This window comes from Hippocampus bargibanti, linkage group LG06 (genome assembly GCF_051943395.1).
Source record: "Hippocampus bargibanti isolate YZ-2025 linkage group LG06, ASM5194339v1, whole genome shotgun sequence".
NCBI classification, from domain to species: Eukaryota; Metazoa; Chordata; class Actinopteri; order Syngnathiformes; family Syngnathidae; genus Hippocampus; species Hippocampus bargibanti.
In genome coordinates this window covers 5,917,263-5,931,073 of record NC_142739.1, presented here as the reverse complement: position 1 = coordinate 5,931,073, position 13,811 = coordinate 5,917,263, and the positions used below count along the sequence as shown (strand labels likewise).

Here is a 13,811-nt window from a genome sequence, read left to right as displayed (position 1 = left end):
CCCACCACAGGCTAATGTTAAGCCAAAGAGGACACAAAAGGAAATTATGGTCGAGCAGAAGAAGATCAGCGAAAAACACAAATGCCGTGTGCGTTTGTGTGACTTAGCGTCCCAGTACCAGTACGCTAAGTCGACCATTGCTGGTGTGGCCAAGGGTGTTTCCGTGTTGTCGAAGCAATGGTCTCAGGCAATAGAAGAGGTTGAAAAATGTCTGTTGATTTCGATTAACGAAAAGCTGCAAGCAGGGGACCGTGTGAGTGACGGTATTATCACCAAGAAAGTACGGCAACTTCACTCGGATATCATCAAGAGGCAACTACATCAACGACCATCACAAAGGTAAATAAAACGACTTTATTATATAGTACAGTTGATTTATTTAATTACAATAGAATAGCACATTTAGTATACATAAAATAAGGCATATTTTGTGTAGTTTTAAGGCTTATTTAGTAGAAACATATTTTTTATTGGGACCTGGAATGGATTGTTCTCATTTTTAATGGTTTCTTATGGGAAATAAATGTGTGGCAGACAAACTTTTCGCCTTACACACACTTTCTGGGAACCAATTAAGTTCGTAAGCTGAGGTATCACTGTATTTTAAAACTGATTTCACCATCATTTTTCTTATTTAATGTCAAACACAAAAATGGGAATTGCAGAATAGTATGTGTGGTATCTTCTGCATTTTTGAACTAAAAATATTCCAGTTTCATCAGAGTTTAACACAGTACAATAAAAAATATAATTTTCAGACATTACATATTTTCCTTCTTTAAACCCTTTATGTTCCTTAGGTGTTTTCATGGAATGTTTTGTCCTTAAAGTATCTGAATTAAAGGAATTTTGTTTTGTTTTCCATTTCTAATCATTGTGCCAAAAACGGGAAATATTGGGGAAATCAAGAAAACAAATTTCGCATGGCGATGTCATTTTAAGGGATTAAATGAAACTCAGTTTTATATTCCAACATGGACCGCACACTACTTCTTCAACAGGGGGAAATGGAGTCGGTGGCTGCTGACAGTAGTAGCCAAAAGGGTTGCGGTTTAATTTTACTTCACATGTAAGGTGCACCAGATTATGAAGCGCAGGCTCATCTTTTGAAGAAAATGAAGGATTTTCAGGTGCGCGTTATAGTGCAGAAAATACGGTAATATTTTTTTCTGTGTACCTGGTTTGCCAATGTGAGTGCCAGTGGTGCACATGTAACAGTCGAGCCGTTGGCAACAGGAGTCAGTACCAGACTGGTCTGTCCCAGCAGCTGACAAGGGACGGATTGAAGGACTGAAGCCGCAGGCTGCATGCATTTGGAGACTGTACTAGTTACTGGTGGCGTGTTGGCGGATGACTGAGTAGTGAGATGGGGGGTTACAACTGTGAAAGTCTGCGGCACAGATGCGATTGTACCATTGAACATCTTCTTTCTTGCTTCCTCTACCTGGGACGGGAAAAATGTATTCCTGTTTCATTCATTATAATTACCTCCCATAAAAACGTCTTTGAAAAAAAAATGTTTGTGTGTGAAGATGGGGTATAGATCAATAATGATTTGCTCATTTGTACCTCCTCCGGTGACCAGCTAATGCCCTGTTTGAGCCGCTGAGTTGTAAACCAGACTTTAATTTGCTCCTCCGGGTGTTTGGAGACAGCAGTAAGGCAAGAGAGCTCAGCTTGCGTTGGGTATGGGAAATTGTTGAACGAAGCGATGAGGGTGAGGTTGTCATCCAGCGATGGATTGTATTTGGTTGTGTTGAGGGGAATCGCAATCTTCGGTACCTAGAATCATAACAAGTCATCCTGCTAATTGCAATTCTGTCAAATATAATTTTCTGAAATTGACGTGTTATACTTCTTAAATGTCCAAAATTGGCCCCTTGAGTATGAGAGGTTGGCAATCCCCAAAATTGGAGGTTTTGGCCATGGTTATGTTGCATCCTACCTGGGTGTAGTTTACAGGTCGCTGAAGGGAAGGCATGATGTGAGAAAGGCCGTCTGCTTTGAGAAGAGTCGAGTCTGGGATGATGACAGTCCCATTGACATTGAGCGCTGTGATTGCTTTCTTTGTCAAGTCGGCGTTCAGCTTACACAACTGAGGCTCCGTCCGTTTATTATCTGAAGACGCAACTTTTTGTTTCCCCAACTTGGCTGCAGTGGTTTTGCCAAGGGCCACAGTGCTAAGCCCTTCTGCTTTACCAGATATGACACTGGAACTATTGTAAATGACTGCATTGCTGCTGTTGCTGCCCTCGATTGTTTGTTCCAAAACAGTCTGATTGTTCATTTTGATGCATTTGAACTTGAATTTGTTCTCCCCGGGATGATTCCTATCGTTGTGTTCTGCCAGAGAGTCATACTTTTTCGCGTTGAAGTTACATACAGCGCAGAGGTACAGTGGGTTGAGGATGACATTAGGGTGGTTGGCATCCACATGTTCTTTAAATGTGTTCAGGTTCTGAGTGGAGAAGGTACAGTATTTGCACTCATAGCCCCTTTGCTGTTTCAGTGTAGACTTGGAAATGTCGAATGACTCAGATGCTGGGATTTCAGGTGCAGCTGGGGAGTCAGAGGTCTTCCCAATCAGGTCTTGGTCACCTGATGGATCTGTTTGCATTGCATCCTCCTCATTGTGATTCTCTGTTGTCTGGAAGAAGAAAACACCCAATTACAAATGACATTGCAAAACATCAGTACATCATGGAAAACAAATGCATCAGAATCAGAAAACCTTTATTCGTCCCACAATGGGGAAATTTGCATCAGTTAATGCAAAACATTTTTCTCTCTCACACACACACAAGAAATGTATAAAAGTCGGTCGCAGCAAAGCAATATCAAGACCAGAAAATAATAGGGTACCTCCTCCTCTTCATCCATTGCCACTATGGTCTCCTGTGGTCTGATCATACAGGGAGTGGAAGCCTTCCGTCGGCTTGACATGATGATGAATAATGAGAGATGGCTCACTCCAATTTTGCTTGGCTAGATATGCTGTAAAAGAAACTACGACTGGGAAATCAGAGATGCTGGACGACAACCCAGAGGAGGTTTCCTGGCTTGTTCTGGGACAGGTCCGTTTTTGAGAACAAGAGTGCGGCTGCAGCTTTCTGGGGTGCAATGTGTAGCAGAGAATCGAGTAATAAAGGGTGAAGTTCCAGGCTTGTCCCACTGCCTCTGTCAGCTCCGCAGCAGTAAGGCCTCATGAAACTGCATGACAGGACAGCACCTAGACAAATTAAATAAATATCACCTTTTACCATCAAAAGGACATCAAATTGCCAAATTAATTGATACCTGACACAAGTCAAGAGACACTCGTGTATTTATATGTTACAACCAAGCAAGAGAGTTCTGTTCATCATAACATTACGCTTTTGGAATGAAAATCAACCACCTGAATAGCATTTCTTTCGGTACACATAAAGCCAGCATGAAAATGGCTGAATCTGTGTCACAAATAATGTAACATGTACAACATGTACAAGCTTCATGTACAACATTAAAAGACAACCGACATCACTTTTTTGTTTCCTAACTGACATCAGAAAAACGTTTTATAGCATCTAAAATACCCAAAACACGCAGAATGATATTTTTAGTCAAATGCCAATAAAAATGACTTAAAGTGTCCAAAATCTGCAAAAAATTGAGCTGCGAATTGGGCATTTTCAGAAAGTCCCCGCCCCCCCCCAGTTCGTGACGTCATGCCAAGACGTTTTGCATTGCTCGAGAAACAAAACAATGGCTTCAGATTCAGAGAATATGCTTTCTTGTTACACATCCAGTTATGAATATGATTCAAATAATTCTGAAGAGGAAAGTATACATGTTTGCAATCGATTAAATAATTTATTCCGTGCCATTTTGAGGCAACATTGGGGGTAAATATATCACCAAAAAAGAGGCAGAAAATGGCGACCAAGCTCCGTGTGAGGAATTAATCAGCCCGTTTCCACAGGCTGATAAATTCCTTACATGGAGCTTTGTCGCCGTCTTCTGCCTCTTTTTGATGCAACACAACATTTTCAGACCAAACAAGTACAGCAAAATGCATTGACGTGATGGAAGGACTGCTACAATGTGTCCTTTTTTCGGTCAGGGGCGTTCCTTCAGTGACATAGGGTGAGGACTCGTCACCAACTAAAAAACAAGACTTTCGGAATATTAAGCGCAAGTCTTAAAACGTAAAATATAGCTGTATGCGGTGGAATCTTTGTAAAATACGCTTAGTAGAAGTCATTTGAAGCCATTTTACAAATTATGGAGACAACTTTTCCGGAGACGTCGGTTGTCCTTTAATGAATTAAAGACGAGGACATCATTTACAAAAGTGAGGAATCAAGCATTTTCATCATTGACCTTGGAATTGCGACTCGTTGTTTGAGACTGGAGAGTGTTTGCCATTGACGAATTAAGTAACTTATCACTGTGGCTTGTACCCGAAAGGAAAAGTGGAAATGTTACGTTGGTTAACACCTTTATCGCTTAGGCAACAGGGATTCCATTGGTGTTCATATTGATAAAAAATGGATCCAACCTTTTCACGACATTTCTCAATCTTTCACCAATTACCCCGAACATAATTTTAGTACAGTGCAAAGGTCAACGTGAACACAAGGCACAATAATTATCAGCCTGATAATTATCGTGCATCCCTACTCTTTGAGTGTGTTACATTCACCTAAGCTTTGGTGCGGGAAGCTTGGGTTCAGTTCCCGCTCAATCATGGTGTGAATTTGTGTTGTGTGTGTTTATATGTGCCCTGCAATAGTCTGCCTTTCACATGATGCAGCAGAGATAGCCTCCAGTTTGCTGCACCCAACGTGAACAGTATACATTTTTATTTTTGTAGGATTATTCGAGGATATTTTATTTAATCTCTGCTCTTGGAAAAACAAAAATCAGTTGTCTCTTCGTAAAGAAACAGACACTGAGGCTCAAGCTAAACATCTTCATATTCAAAGCATACCATGTCACACAGACTAGCTGTCAAGGCACATCCTACAGGGAAAATACCTGCTCCACATGTGCAAATGCAGTGATTCACACACTAAACTGGAGGAGCCCGAGGAATCCCACTCCAGTAAAGCTCCCATCCGTGACTGTTTTGTCTGAATTTCTGTATTTGAAATAAACTTTTTAGCCTTCAAACAGTGACCGTGTTTTTACCCTAACATTTTTAAATGGTCCCACAGCAAATTGCATTCATTGTTTCCTTCATACCTAGTTTCAAAATATATCAATGGTAAGACCACAAACTAATTAAACCGTAATTAATTAGAGGTTGTCACTACATTCTGAAATCATGTATTCTTATATTGCTGTAATAACAGAACAAATCAGCAAAATCTCAACTGACATTAAATATTGTCCTGGCGTTGGCCCCAAACAATTGCATGTCTAAATTTGGTTAATTCCATGTTATTCAGTCCCCACGTGGCTATCTCTATTTTTGAAAATAGACATACACTCTTTGATGATACAGTTATAGGCTCAGCAAACATGCTTTTGTTTTCCTGAAAAGTGATGCTTCGGAGATTGAATTTTTCCGCCTGATTGCAGGGACACGTCTTTTAAAACTTTTTCACCAAAAAATTATGAATGAATCATGGGATGGAAGAGAAGAAAAGACTGCATTAGGCTGGAGCTGAACATACAGCCAACCGCCTGCCGGTGTGCTTAGCCCACACATAAAGAGATCAGATGGGGAAATTGAATTTATGCCTCATAAACTTTTTAGCCTTCAAACAGTGACCGTGTTTTTACCCTAACATTTTTAAATGGTCCCACAGCAAATTGCATTCATTGTTTCCTTCATACCTAGTTTCAAAATATATCAATGGTAAGACCACAAACTAATTAAACCGTAATTAATTAGAGGTTGTCACTACATTCTGAAATCATGTATTCTTATATTGCTGTAATAACAGAACAAATCAGCAAAATCTCAACTGACATTAAATATTGTCCTGGCGTTGGCCCCAAACAATTGCATGTCTAAATTTGGTTAATTCCATGTTATTCAGTCCCCACGTGGCTATCTCTATTTTTGAAAATAGACATACACTCTTTGATGATACAGTTATAGGCTCAGCAAACATGCTTTTGTTTTCCTGAAAAGTGATGCTTCGGAGATTGAATTTTTCCGCCTGATTGCAGGGACACGTCTTTTAAAACTTTTTCACCAAAAAATTATGAATGAATCATGGGATGGAAGAGAAGAAAAGACTGCATTAGGCTGGAGCTGAACATACAGCCAACCGCCTGCCGGTGTGCTTAGCCCACACATAAAGAGATCAGATGGGGAAATTGAATTTATGCCTCATCCATATTAGTAAACTGATCACAACTGCTACAGATATTGATATTCAGTGTTACCTTACTAATGAGTCGCTGGGTAATGTCAGATACAGCATATTATCTGAGAACCCACTGGTTCCTTTTGAAACCTGTGTGTAATGGTCATTTTTTGTTTTGTTTTTGGACAGAGAGACTCGAAATAATATAACATTCAGTATGTATCATATTGAACCATTGAAAACACTTGCCATCTAAAAGAAAAAGTAAGAAACGCGACCTTTCTTAAAATAAAACTCTAGCTGCCACAAACACAAACAGAAAATCCTGTGGACACACTGGCAAAAACATCCTCTTCCACTCCGCTTGACCATTTTCAGCTGTAGAGGGATCGGCTAATCCAGTGCTATGTTGGTTTCTTACAGGCAATGACATGACATTTCTGTTTAAGTTATTCATGTTTGCGTTTCAACCGTGATCATTGAGTTGGTTTCTGTGTACAAAGCCAATTCAACACCGTCTGGATTCTCAATACACTTGTATGCAGCCTGGAAGCCCCTTGCTAGACTTTTTCTTCTGTGCCTTTAATGAAGCTGGATGTGACAATGGGACATTATAAGAGTGGAGCTGTCCCGTTGAGGGAGTCAGAAGATGGCAGCAAAAGCACTGACGTAGCCTGGATAACCTGGACATCACAGCTTGTATTGGGGGAAGAAAAGAATTACAGGGGAAATCCCCAGAGAGATTGTCTAATGTTTGAAAGCCTAAATAATTTGATGGGATTGGATTTGCCTTTATTAGTCTAACAGTGGAGAAAATGCAGCCACAAGGGTGCACAAGCCAGTGTCTTATTGTGCCGGTCCCAAGCCCGGATAAATACAGAGGGTTGTGTCAGGAAGGGCATCAGACGTAAAAAATTTTGCCAAAACAAATATGTGAATCAAACCTATGAATCCCATCCCGGATCGGTCGAGGCCCGGGTTAACAACGGCCGCCATTGGTACTGCTGACCTTCAGGTTGCCAGTGGAAAATGGACTACTGTTGGTCGAAGAAGGAGAGGAGGGAGGTGTGCCCGGAGGAAAAGAGAGAGATGGAACGCCGAGAGTATAGACTAAGAGTAGAAACTTTGAATGTAGGAACAATGACAGGTAAAGGTAGAGAGCTGGTTGACATGATGCAGAGAAGGGAGACATACTGTGTGTCCAGGAGACCAGGTGAGTGTGAGTCCAGAGACAGACCATGTCTTTGGTTTTACACATGACCCTGGTTAACACAGGTCACGTTTTCCGGCGGCATCTGTGATTGTTTTTCCTTTTTTTTTTCATTCCACGACTCATTTCACTGAGTGGGACGTGTTGCTGTGACTCACCCACAGTGCATTTATCATCTTGCTGCTCCTCTAACAGTTATATTCCAAATGTAGTTGTTTTCATTGAAGTTATCCGCGATAAGAAGCAGCGTCAGCGCAGAGCACCGATGCGTATGTGGAACTTTCGTGGCTTGGAATTGAAGCGGATTTATGTGACAATCTCTTTCAATGGATGCTACAGCTGCGTGTTTGCTATCAACATTTAGCTTGTAGTCGACGTGCACGTTCCACCATGATGTCCCTGATCCACTGGTGGAAAGACGCTTGGATTCTCTCCTCTTTCATCTAGAACTGCTTCATGTAACAAAGAGGGTACAGAAAGTGCTTAAGAATGAATGACTCTGTGTGTTTGTCCTGTCATACTGTTTTTTTTTTAATTCTTTTGACTTCAAGACAGCGCTGTGAGAGTGGCTGCTTTTCCAGCAGCTCATGTATTTTGTTTTTCTACTTTCATTCCTTTCATCACTTTGCTGCTGTGAAATGTAAATTTCTCCACGGTTAGACTCCTCCTTTCTTTTCCTTTCGGCTTTTCCCCTCAGGGGTCGCCACAGCGAATCAATGTCCTCCATCTATCCCGGTTTTGTGCATCCTCTTCTCTCACACCAGCTACATTCATAAACCTCCTCTTCGGTCTTCCTTTCGGTCTCCTGCCTGGCAGTTCAAGACTCAGCATCCTTCTCCCGATATAGTCACTCTCTCTCCTCTGGACATGTCCAAACCATCTCAGTCTGGCCTCTCTGACTTCCTCTCCAAAGCCTCTAATATGAGTAGTCCCTCTAATGTACTCATTCCTGATCCTATCACACCTGGTCACTCCCAAAGAAAACCTCAACATCTTCAGCTCTGCTTCCTGTCTTTTCTTCAGTGGCACCGTCTCCAGTCCAAACATCATGGCTGGTCTCACCACGGTTTTATACACTTTTCCTTTCATCCTAGCTGAAACCCTTCTATCGCACATCACACCTGACATTTTTCTCCAGCCGTTGCAGCCTGCCTGGACACGCTTCTTCACCTCTTTTCCACACTCTCCATTGCTCTGGACAATTGACCCTAAGTACTTAAAATCCTCCACCTTCTTTATCTCTTCTCCCTGTAGCATCACTCTTGCACTTGGATCACTCTCATTCACACACATATATTCCGTCTTGCTGCGACTGATCTTCATTCCTCTCCTTTCCAGGGCATATCTCCACAGCTCTAGTTTCTCCGCCACCTGTTCCCTGTTCTCGCTACAGATCACAATGTCATCCGCAAACATCCTGGTCCAAGGAGATTCTTGTCTAATATCGTCTGTCAGCCTGTCCATCGCCATAGCAAACAAGAAGGGGCTCAGAGCTGAACCCTGGTGGAGTCCCATCTCCACCTTGAATTCCTCAGTCATACCGACAGCACACCTCACAACTGTCTTACAGTCATGATACATGTCTTGTACCGCTCGAACATACTTTTCCGTCACTCCAGACTTCCTCATGCAATGCCACAGCTCTTCTCTGGGCACCCTGTCATACGATTTCTCCAGATCTAGAAAGACACAATGCAATTCCTTCTGACCCTCTCTGTACTTCTCTATCAGCATTCTTAAAGCAAACATTGCATCTGTCGTACTCTTTTTTTTTTGCATGAAGCCATACTGCTGCTCACAAATGTTCACTTCTGCTCTTAGTCTCGCTTCAACTACTCTTTCCCAGAGTTTCATTGTATGGCTCATCAACTTTATTCCTCTGTAATTAGTACAACTCTGCACATCTCCTTTGCACGAGTACACTTTGTCTCCATTCTTCAGGTATCTGTTCACCATCTAAGATCTTGTTGAATAACCCAGTCAGGAACACCACCGCCACCTCTCCAAGACACTTCCATACCGCGATTGGTAAATCATTAGGCCCGAGTGCCTTTCACCCCTTCATCCTCTTCAGCGCCCTCCTCACTTCATCCTTGCTAATGCTTGCTACGTCTTGGTCCACAACAGTCACGTCTTCTACTCTTTGTTCCATCTCATTTTCCTCATTCATCAATACTTCAAAGTACTCTTTCCATCTTGCCATTACACTACTGGCATCTGTTAATACATTGCCATCTCTATCCTTAATCACCCGAACCTGCTGCAGGTCCTTACCATCTTTGTCTCTCTGTCTCGCCAGCCTGTAAAGATCCGTCTCACCTTCCTTGCTGTCCAGCCGAGCATATAAGTCATCATAGGCCTCTTGTTTGGCCTTTGCCATCTTTACTTTAACCGTGCGCTGCATCTCCTTGTACTGCTGTCTACTCTCGACCGTCCTCTCAGTGTCCCACTTCTTCTTTGCTAACCTCTTTCTCTGTATACACTCCTGCACCTCCCCATTCCACCACCAAGTCTCCTTATCCACCTTTCTTCCACTCGATACACCAAGTACTTTCCGACCTGTGTCTCTGATTATGTTCGCTGTAGTTTGCCAGTCATCTGGAAGGACCTCTTGCCCACCCAGTGCTTGTCGTACCTCCTTCCTAAATGTCATGCAACACTCTTCCTTTTTCAACTTCCACCATTTTGTCCTCACTTCAGCCTTTGGTTTCTTCATCTTCCTCACTGCCAGCGTCATCCTACACACCACCAACCTATGCTGTCTGGCTACACTCTCACCACTACTTTGCAGTCACTGATTTACTTTAGATGGCGCCGTTGACACAAAATGTAGTCTACGTGTGTACTTCTGCCTCCACTCTTATAGGTCACCCTATGTTCCTGTCTCTTCTGAAAGAAAGTATTCACAATAGCCATTTGCATTCTCTTAGCAAAGTCAACCACCATCTGTCCTTCAGCGTTCCTCATCTGGAGTCCAAACCTACCCATCACCTTGTCATCATCTTTGTTTCCTGCGCCAACATGTCCATTGAAGTCTGCACCAATTACAACCCTCTCACTTCTCGGGATGTTCTGTATGACTTCATCAAAGTCCAACCAAAATGTCTCCTTCTCCGCCAGCTCACATCCTACTTGTGGGGCATACCCACAAACAACATTGAACATCACACCTTCAATTTCTAGCTTCAGACTCATCATTCTATCTGATACTCTTTTTACTTCTAAGACAGGGGTCGGGAACCTTTTTGACTAAGAGAGCCATAAAAGTAAAATATTTAGAAATGTTTTTCAGCGAGAGCCACACGCACGTGCGCGCGCACATACAAACGCTCGCGTGCGCGCGCACACGCGCGGACACTTTTCAACAAAATATCAGAATGCATTATTTAAAATAACTCTGTGATAGTACTCACCGTTAACATGAATGGTTTTCCGTTCCTCGTGTTTGGTAAAATTCCAGGAAAACGATCGGAATGAAATTCAATTTGCCGGTCCACAGGCGAAGTTACTGCTAGTTAGCCTGCACACGGCTCATAAGCTTCCACACCTGCTATCTGCAATCTACTTCTCGGAGAAGTATGTCGATGCTAACGTTAACATGGGGCTTGTTAAAATGTCTGACATTCGATGTCTGTGTCTGACATTCGACTGTTTCATCGATGGTATTGTTTCATTGCAAATTAGAATCAGAACATTTTCTCTCCTCGCCGACTTGCAGGAGCTCAAACACTTTGAAAATACATGTATTTCAAAAGGAACAGGCCGAGATTCCCCGGTGCACGCCCGTATTCGGTGATCGAAAGCCGGCTTGAAGACTTCCGCAGACGCCCGCTGTCACACTTCCAGGAAGGCTGCGTCACCCCCCAGCTCACTCTCACCCGATGCGGTTCCCCGCACACACACCGGTGCATTCACGCTGAAGTGCACTCGCTGGGCTCATTTAAAGGGGCGTTTACCTGTTTCAACATGATGGCCACTATCATCCAATTAACATGGCCTTTCGGCCATTTTAGGTCAGTGTCATCCAATCAAAATTGCACTTTCCGCGAACTGCAGCGCCAACAGGAAATGAACGGCGAAAAAAACGACGTAACGAAAAAGTAAATATATTTTAGTTTTATCGGCGAGCCATATGCAATCATCAAAAGAGCCATATATGGCTCGCGAGCCATAGGTTCCCGACCCCTGTTCTAAGACATTCCTAACAAACTCCTCTTTTAAGATAACCCCAACTCCATTTCTCTTTCTGTCTTCACAATGATAGAACAACTTAAACCCTGACCCTAAGCTTCTAGCCTTGCTCCCTTTCCACCTAGTCTCCTGGACACACAGTATGTCTACCTTCCTTCTCTGCATCATGTCAACCAGCTCTCTACCTTTACATGTCATTGTTCCTACATTCAAAGTTCCTACTCTTAGTTCTATACTCTTGGCGTTCCATTTCTCTCTTTTCCTCCGGGCACACCTCCCTCCTCTCCTTCTTCGACATTGTGCACATGAATGAATTCTTAAAATAATTCAGAAACAGATAAACAGCCACATGCAATGCCACACTAGTTTTATAATTATCCGCTTACATTGCCATTTTAATAAAGATGACTTCTACAACATGATGAGAATCTTGTTCCATCACTGATGAGCTATTTTTAGAACAGACTAGTAGGCTACCCAAGTGGTAACACGGCAGAGGTGTACAAACTACAGCCCCGGCCTGTTAGTCTTTTTGATCCGGCCGGCCAAAGGTTGGTACACAATTGAGGTTTGATATATGAATGCATTCATTTCATTCATGAGGATTCATAATGACAGGCCTTCAACATTAAGTGTTGTTGTTCTCCAAATTGCATAGCACATGGATGGAGGCAAAGAGAGATTGAGGAAGAACTCCTATTTACCACTTGCGAACCTCTGTCAAACAGGAATTCCCAGACCCGGTATAAAAATAAAACAAAATTATGTATTCAATGTTCAACCGCAATATTACATGAACGGTCAGTTCATAATGAAAGTTCGATACGGAGGTAACGCCTAATCAAGCAACTACCCCTCGATACGACAGAATAAGTGTGTTAGTGTGTTGTTAACTTTGCGTTGTTTGAGCACGCACAGTGTACCTAATAATGAGATGTCATCTGATTGGTTGTCCGGTGTGTCAATCAAGTGAAGAGATGGTTGATTGGCTAACGTCGAGTTTTTCCCCCAAAACAACTCAACTTTATTTGTATAGCGTCAGTTCATGACAAATGCCACGCGATCTACCAATAGTACCTTGGAGATCGATTGGTCGATCGCGATCGACGTAATGAGCACCCCTGCTCTACATTATATACACCAGCTAAACTGTAGAAATGTAGTTCAAATACTAAAAGTGTTTTAACACTTTAATAGCGATATGCAGAGGGACAGCAATGCGATCTCACCGCAGAGCAAGCCACAACGGTTAGCAGTCATTGCGCAATCCATGAGGCTGAGCCGGCTGCTGCCTCACGGCTCGTCTCTACTTGGTATTTGAACGGCAGATGTGAAAATTCAGCGATTTAGAAAAAAAATCAAAAAATGGAAAAAGTTAAATGGAAAAGAACTTTAAAGTACAAATCACTAAATAAATATAACTCTTCTTCTTTTCCTTTCGGCTTTTCCCTTCAAGGGGCAGCAAATCAGTGTCCTCCATCTTTAGAGGTTTGATCCGCATGTTTGTTTTGGCCAAGCTTTTACGTTGTATGCCCTTCCTGACACAACCCTCTGTATTTATTCTGGCTTGGGACCGACACAAGAAGACATATGTCCCTCTGTGGCTACAGAACAAGCAACTCGCTCAGCAACATTCAAAAAAGCAAAAACGATACTCATCATTTGATGATGATGATGCTCTGATCTTACCATGAAATGGGCATCTCTTTCCTTACATTACATCACAAACATAACTTCAGTCCTTTAAGATGCTTTATCTTCAAGTCAAAGTATTTGAGAATGTGAAATGCACATACGGTAGTGGGGACTATTTTGTCCACTAGGTGGCAGCAAAACCTTACATGGCACAAGTGGAAATGCAACCTATTACGTTATTCAAAAATATCATTTCTACTTTTTCTGATTACAAATTCTTTCTCTCAGATGATTTTAGTTGACATGCCAATCTTATGTCTTCAGAAGTAATTCTACTGTCTTTGATTTGCCCCAAATAAAATATACACTTTTAGCTTTTCCTGTCATTTTTTTCACATAAACTTGTAACTGTTGTACTTGCTCCTAGCATGTTTCACGTTCTTTTGGAAATAGGAAGTGTTAAATTTGTACCA

General features: G+C 42.2%; 1 protein-coding gene across 11 annotated transcripts in view; it reads right to left on the bottom strand.

Moving 5' to 3' along the window:
• The window catches only part of zhx2a (zinc fingers and homeoboxes 2a), a 40,711-nt gene that overhangs the window by 17,442 nt on the left and 9,458 nt on the right, over positions 1-13,811 (bottom strand). For all 11 annotated transcript variants that reach the window (XR_016115210.1, XR_016115209.1, XR_016115211.1 and 8 more), the window contains 4 exons: positions 2,863-3,229; positions 1,946-2,647; positions 1,570-1,782; positions 1,178-1,444 (listed from right to left, as the gene is read on the bottom strand). Coding sequence is in view for 6 of the 11 variants with exons in the window: in XM_088997974.1 (XP_088854100.1) it covers positions 1,178-1,444; positions 1,570-1,782; positions 1,946-2,647; positions 2,863-2,943 (1,263 nt within the window). In the remaining 5 variants the exon portion in view is untranslated. The remainder of the gene's footprint in view (positions 1-1,177; positions 1,445-1,569; positions 1,783-1,945; positions 2,648-2,862; positions 3,230-13,811) is intronic.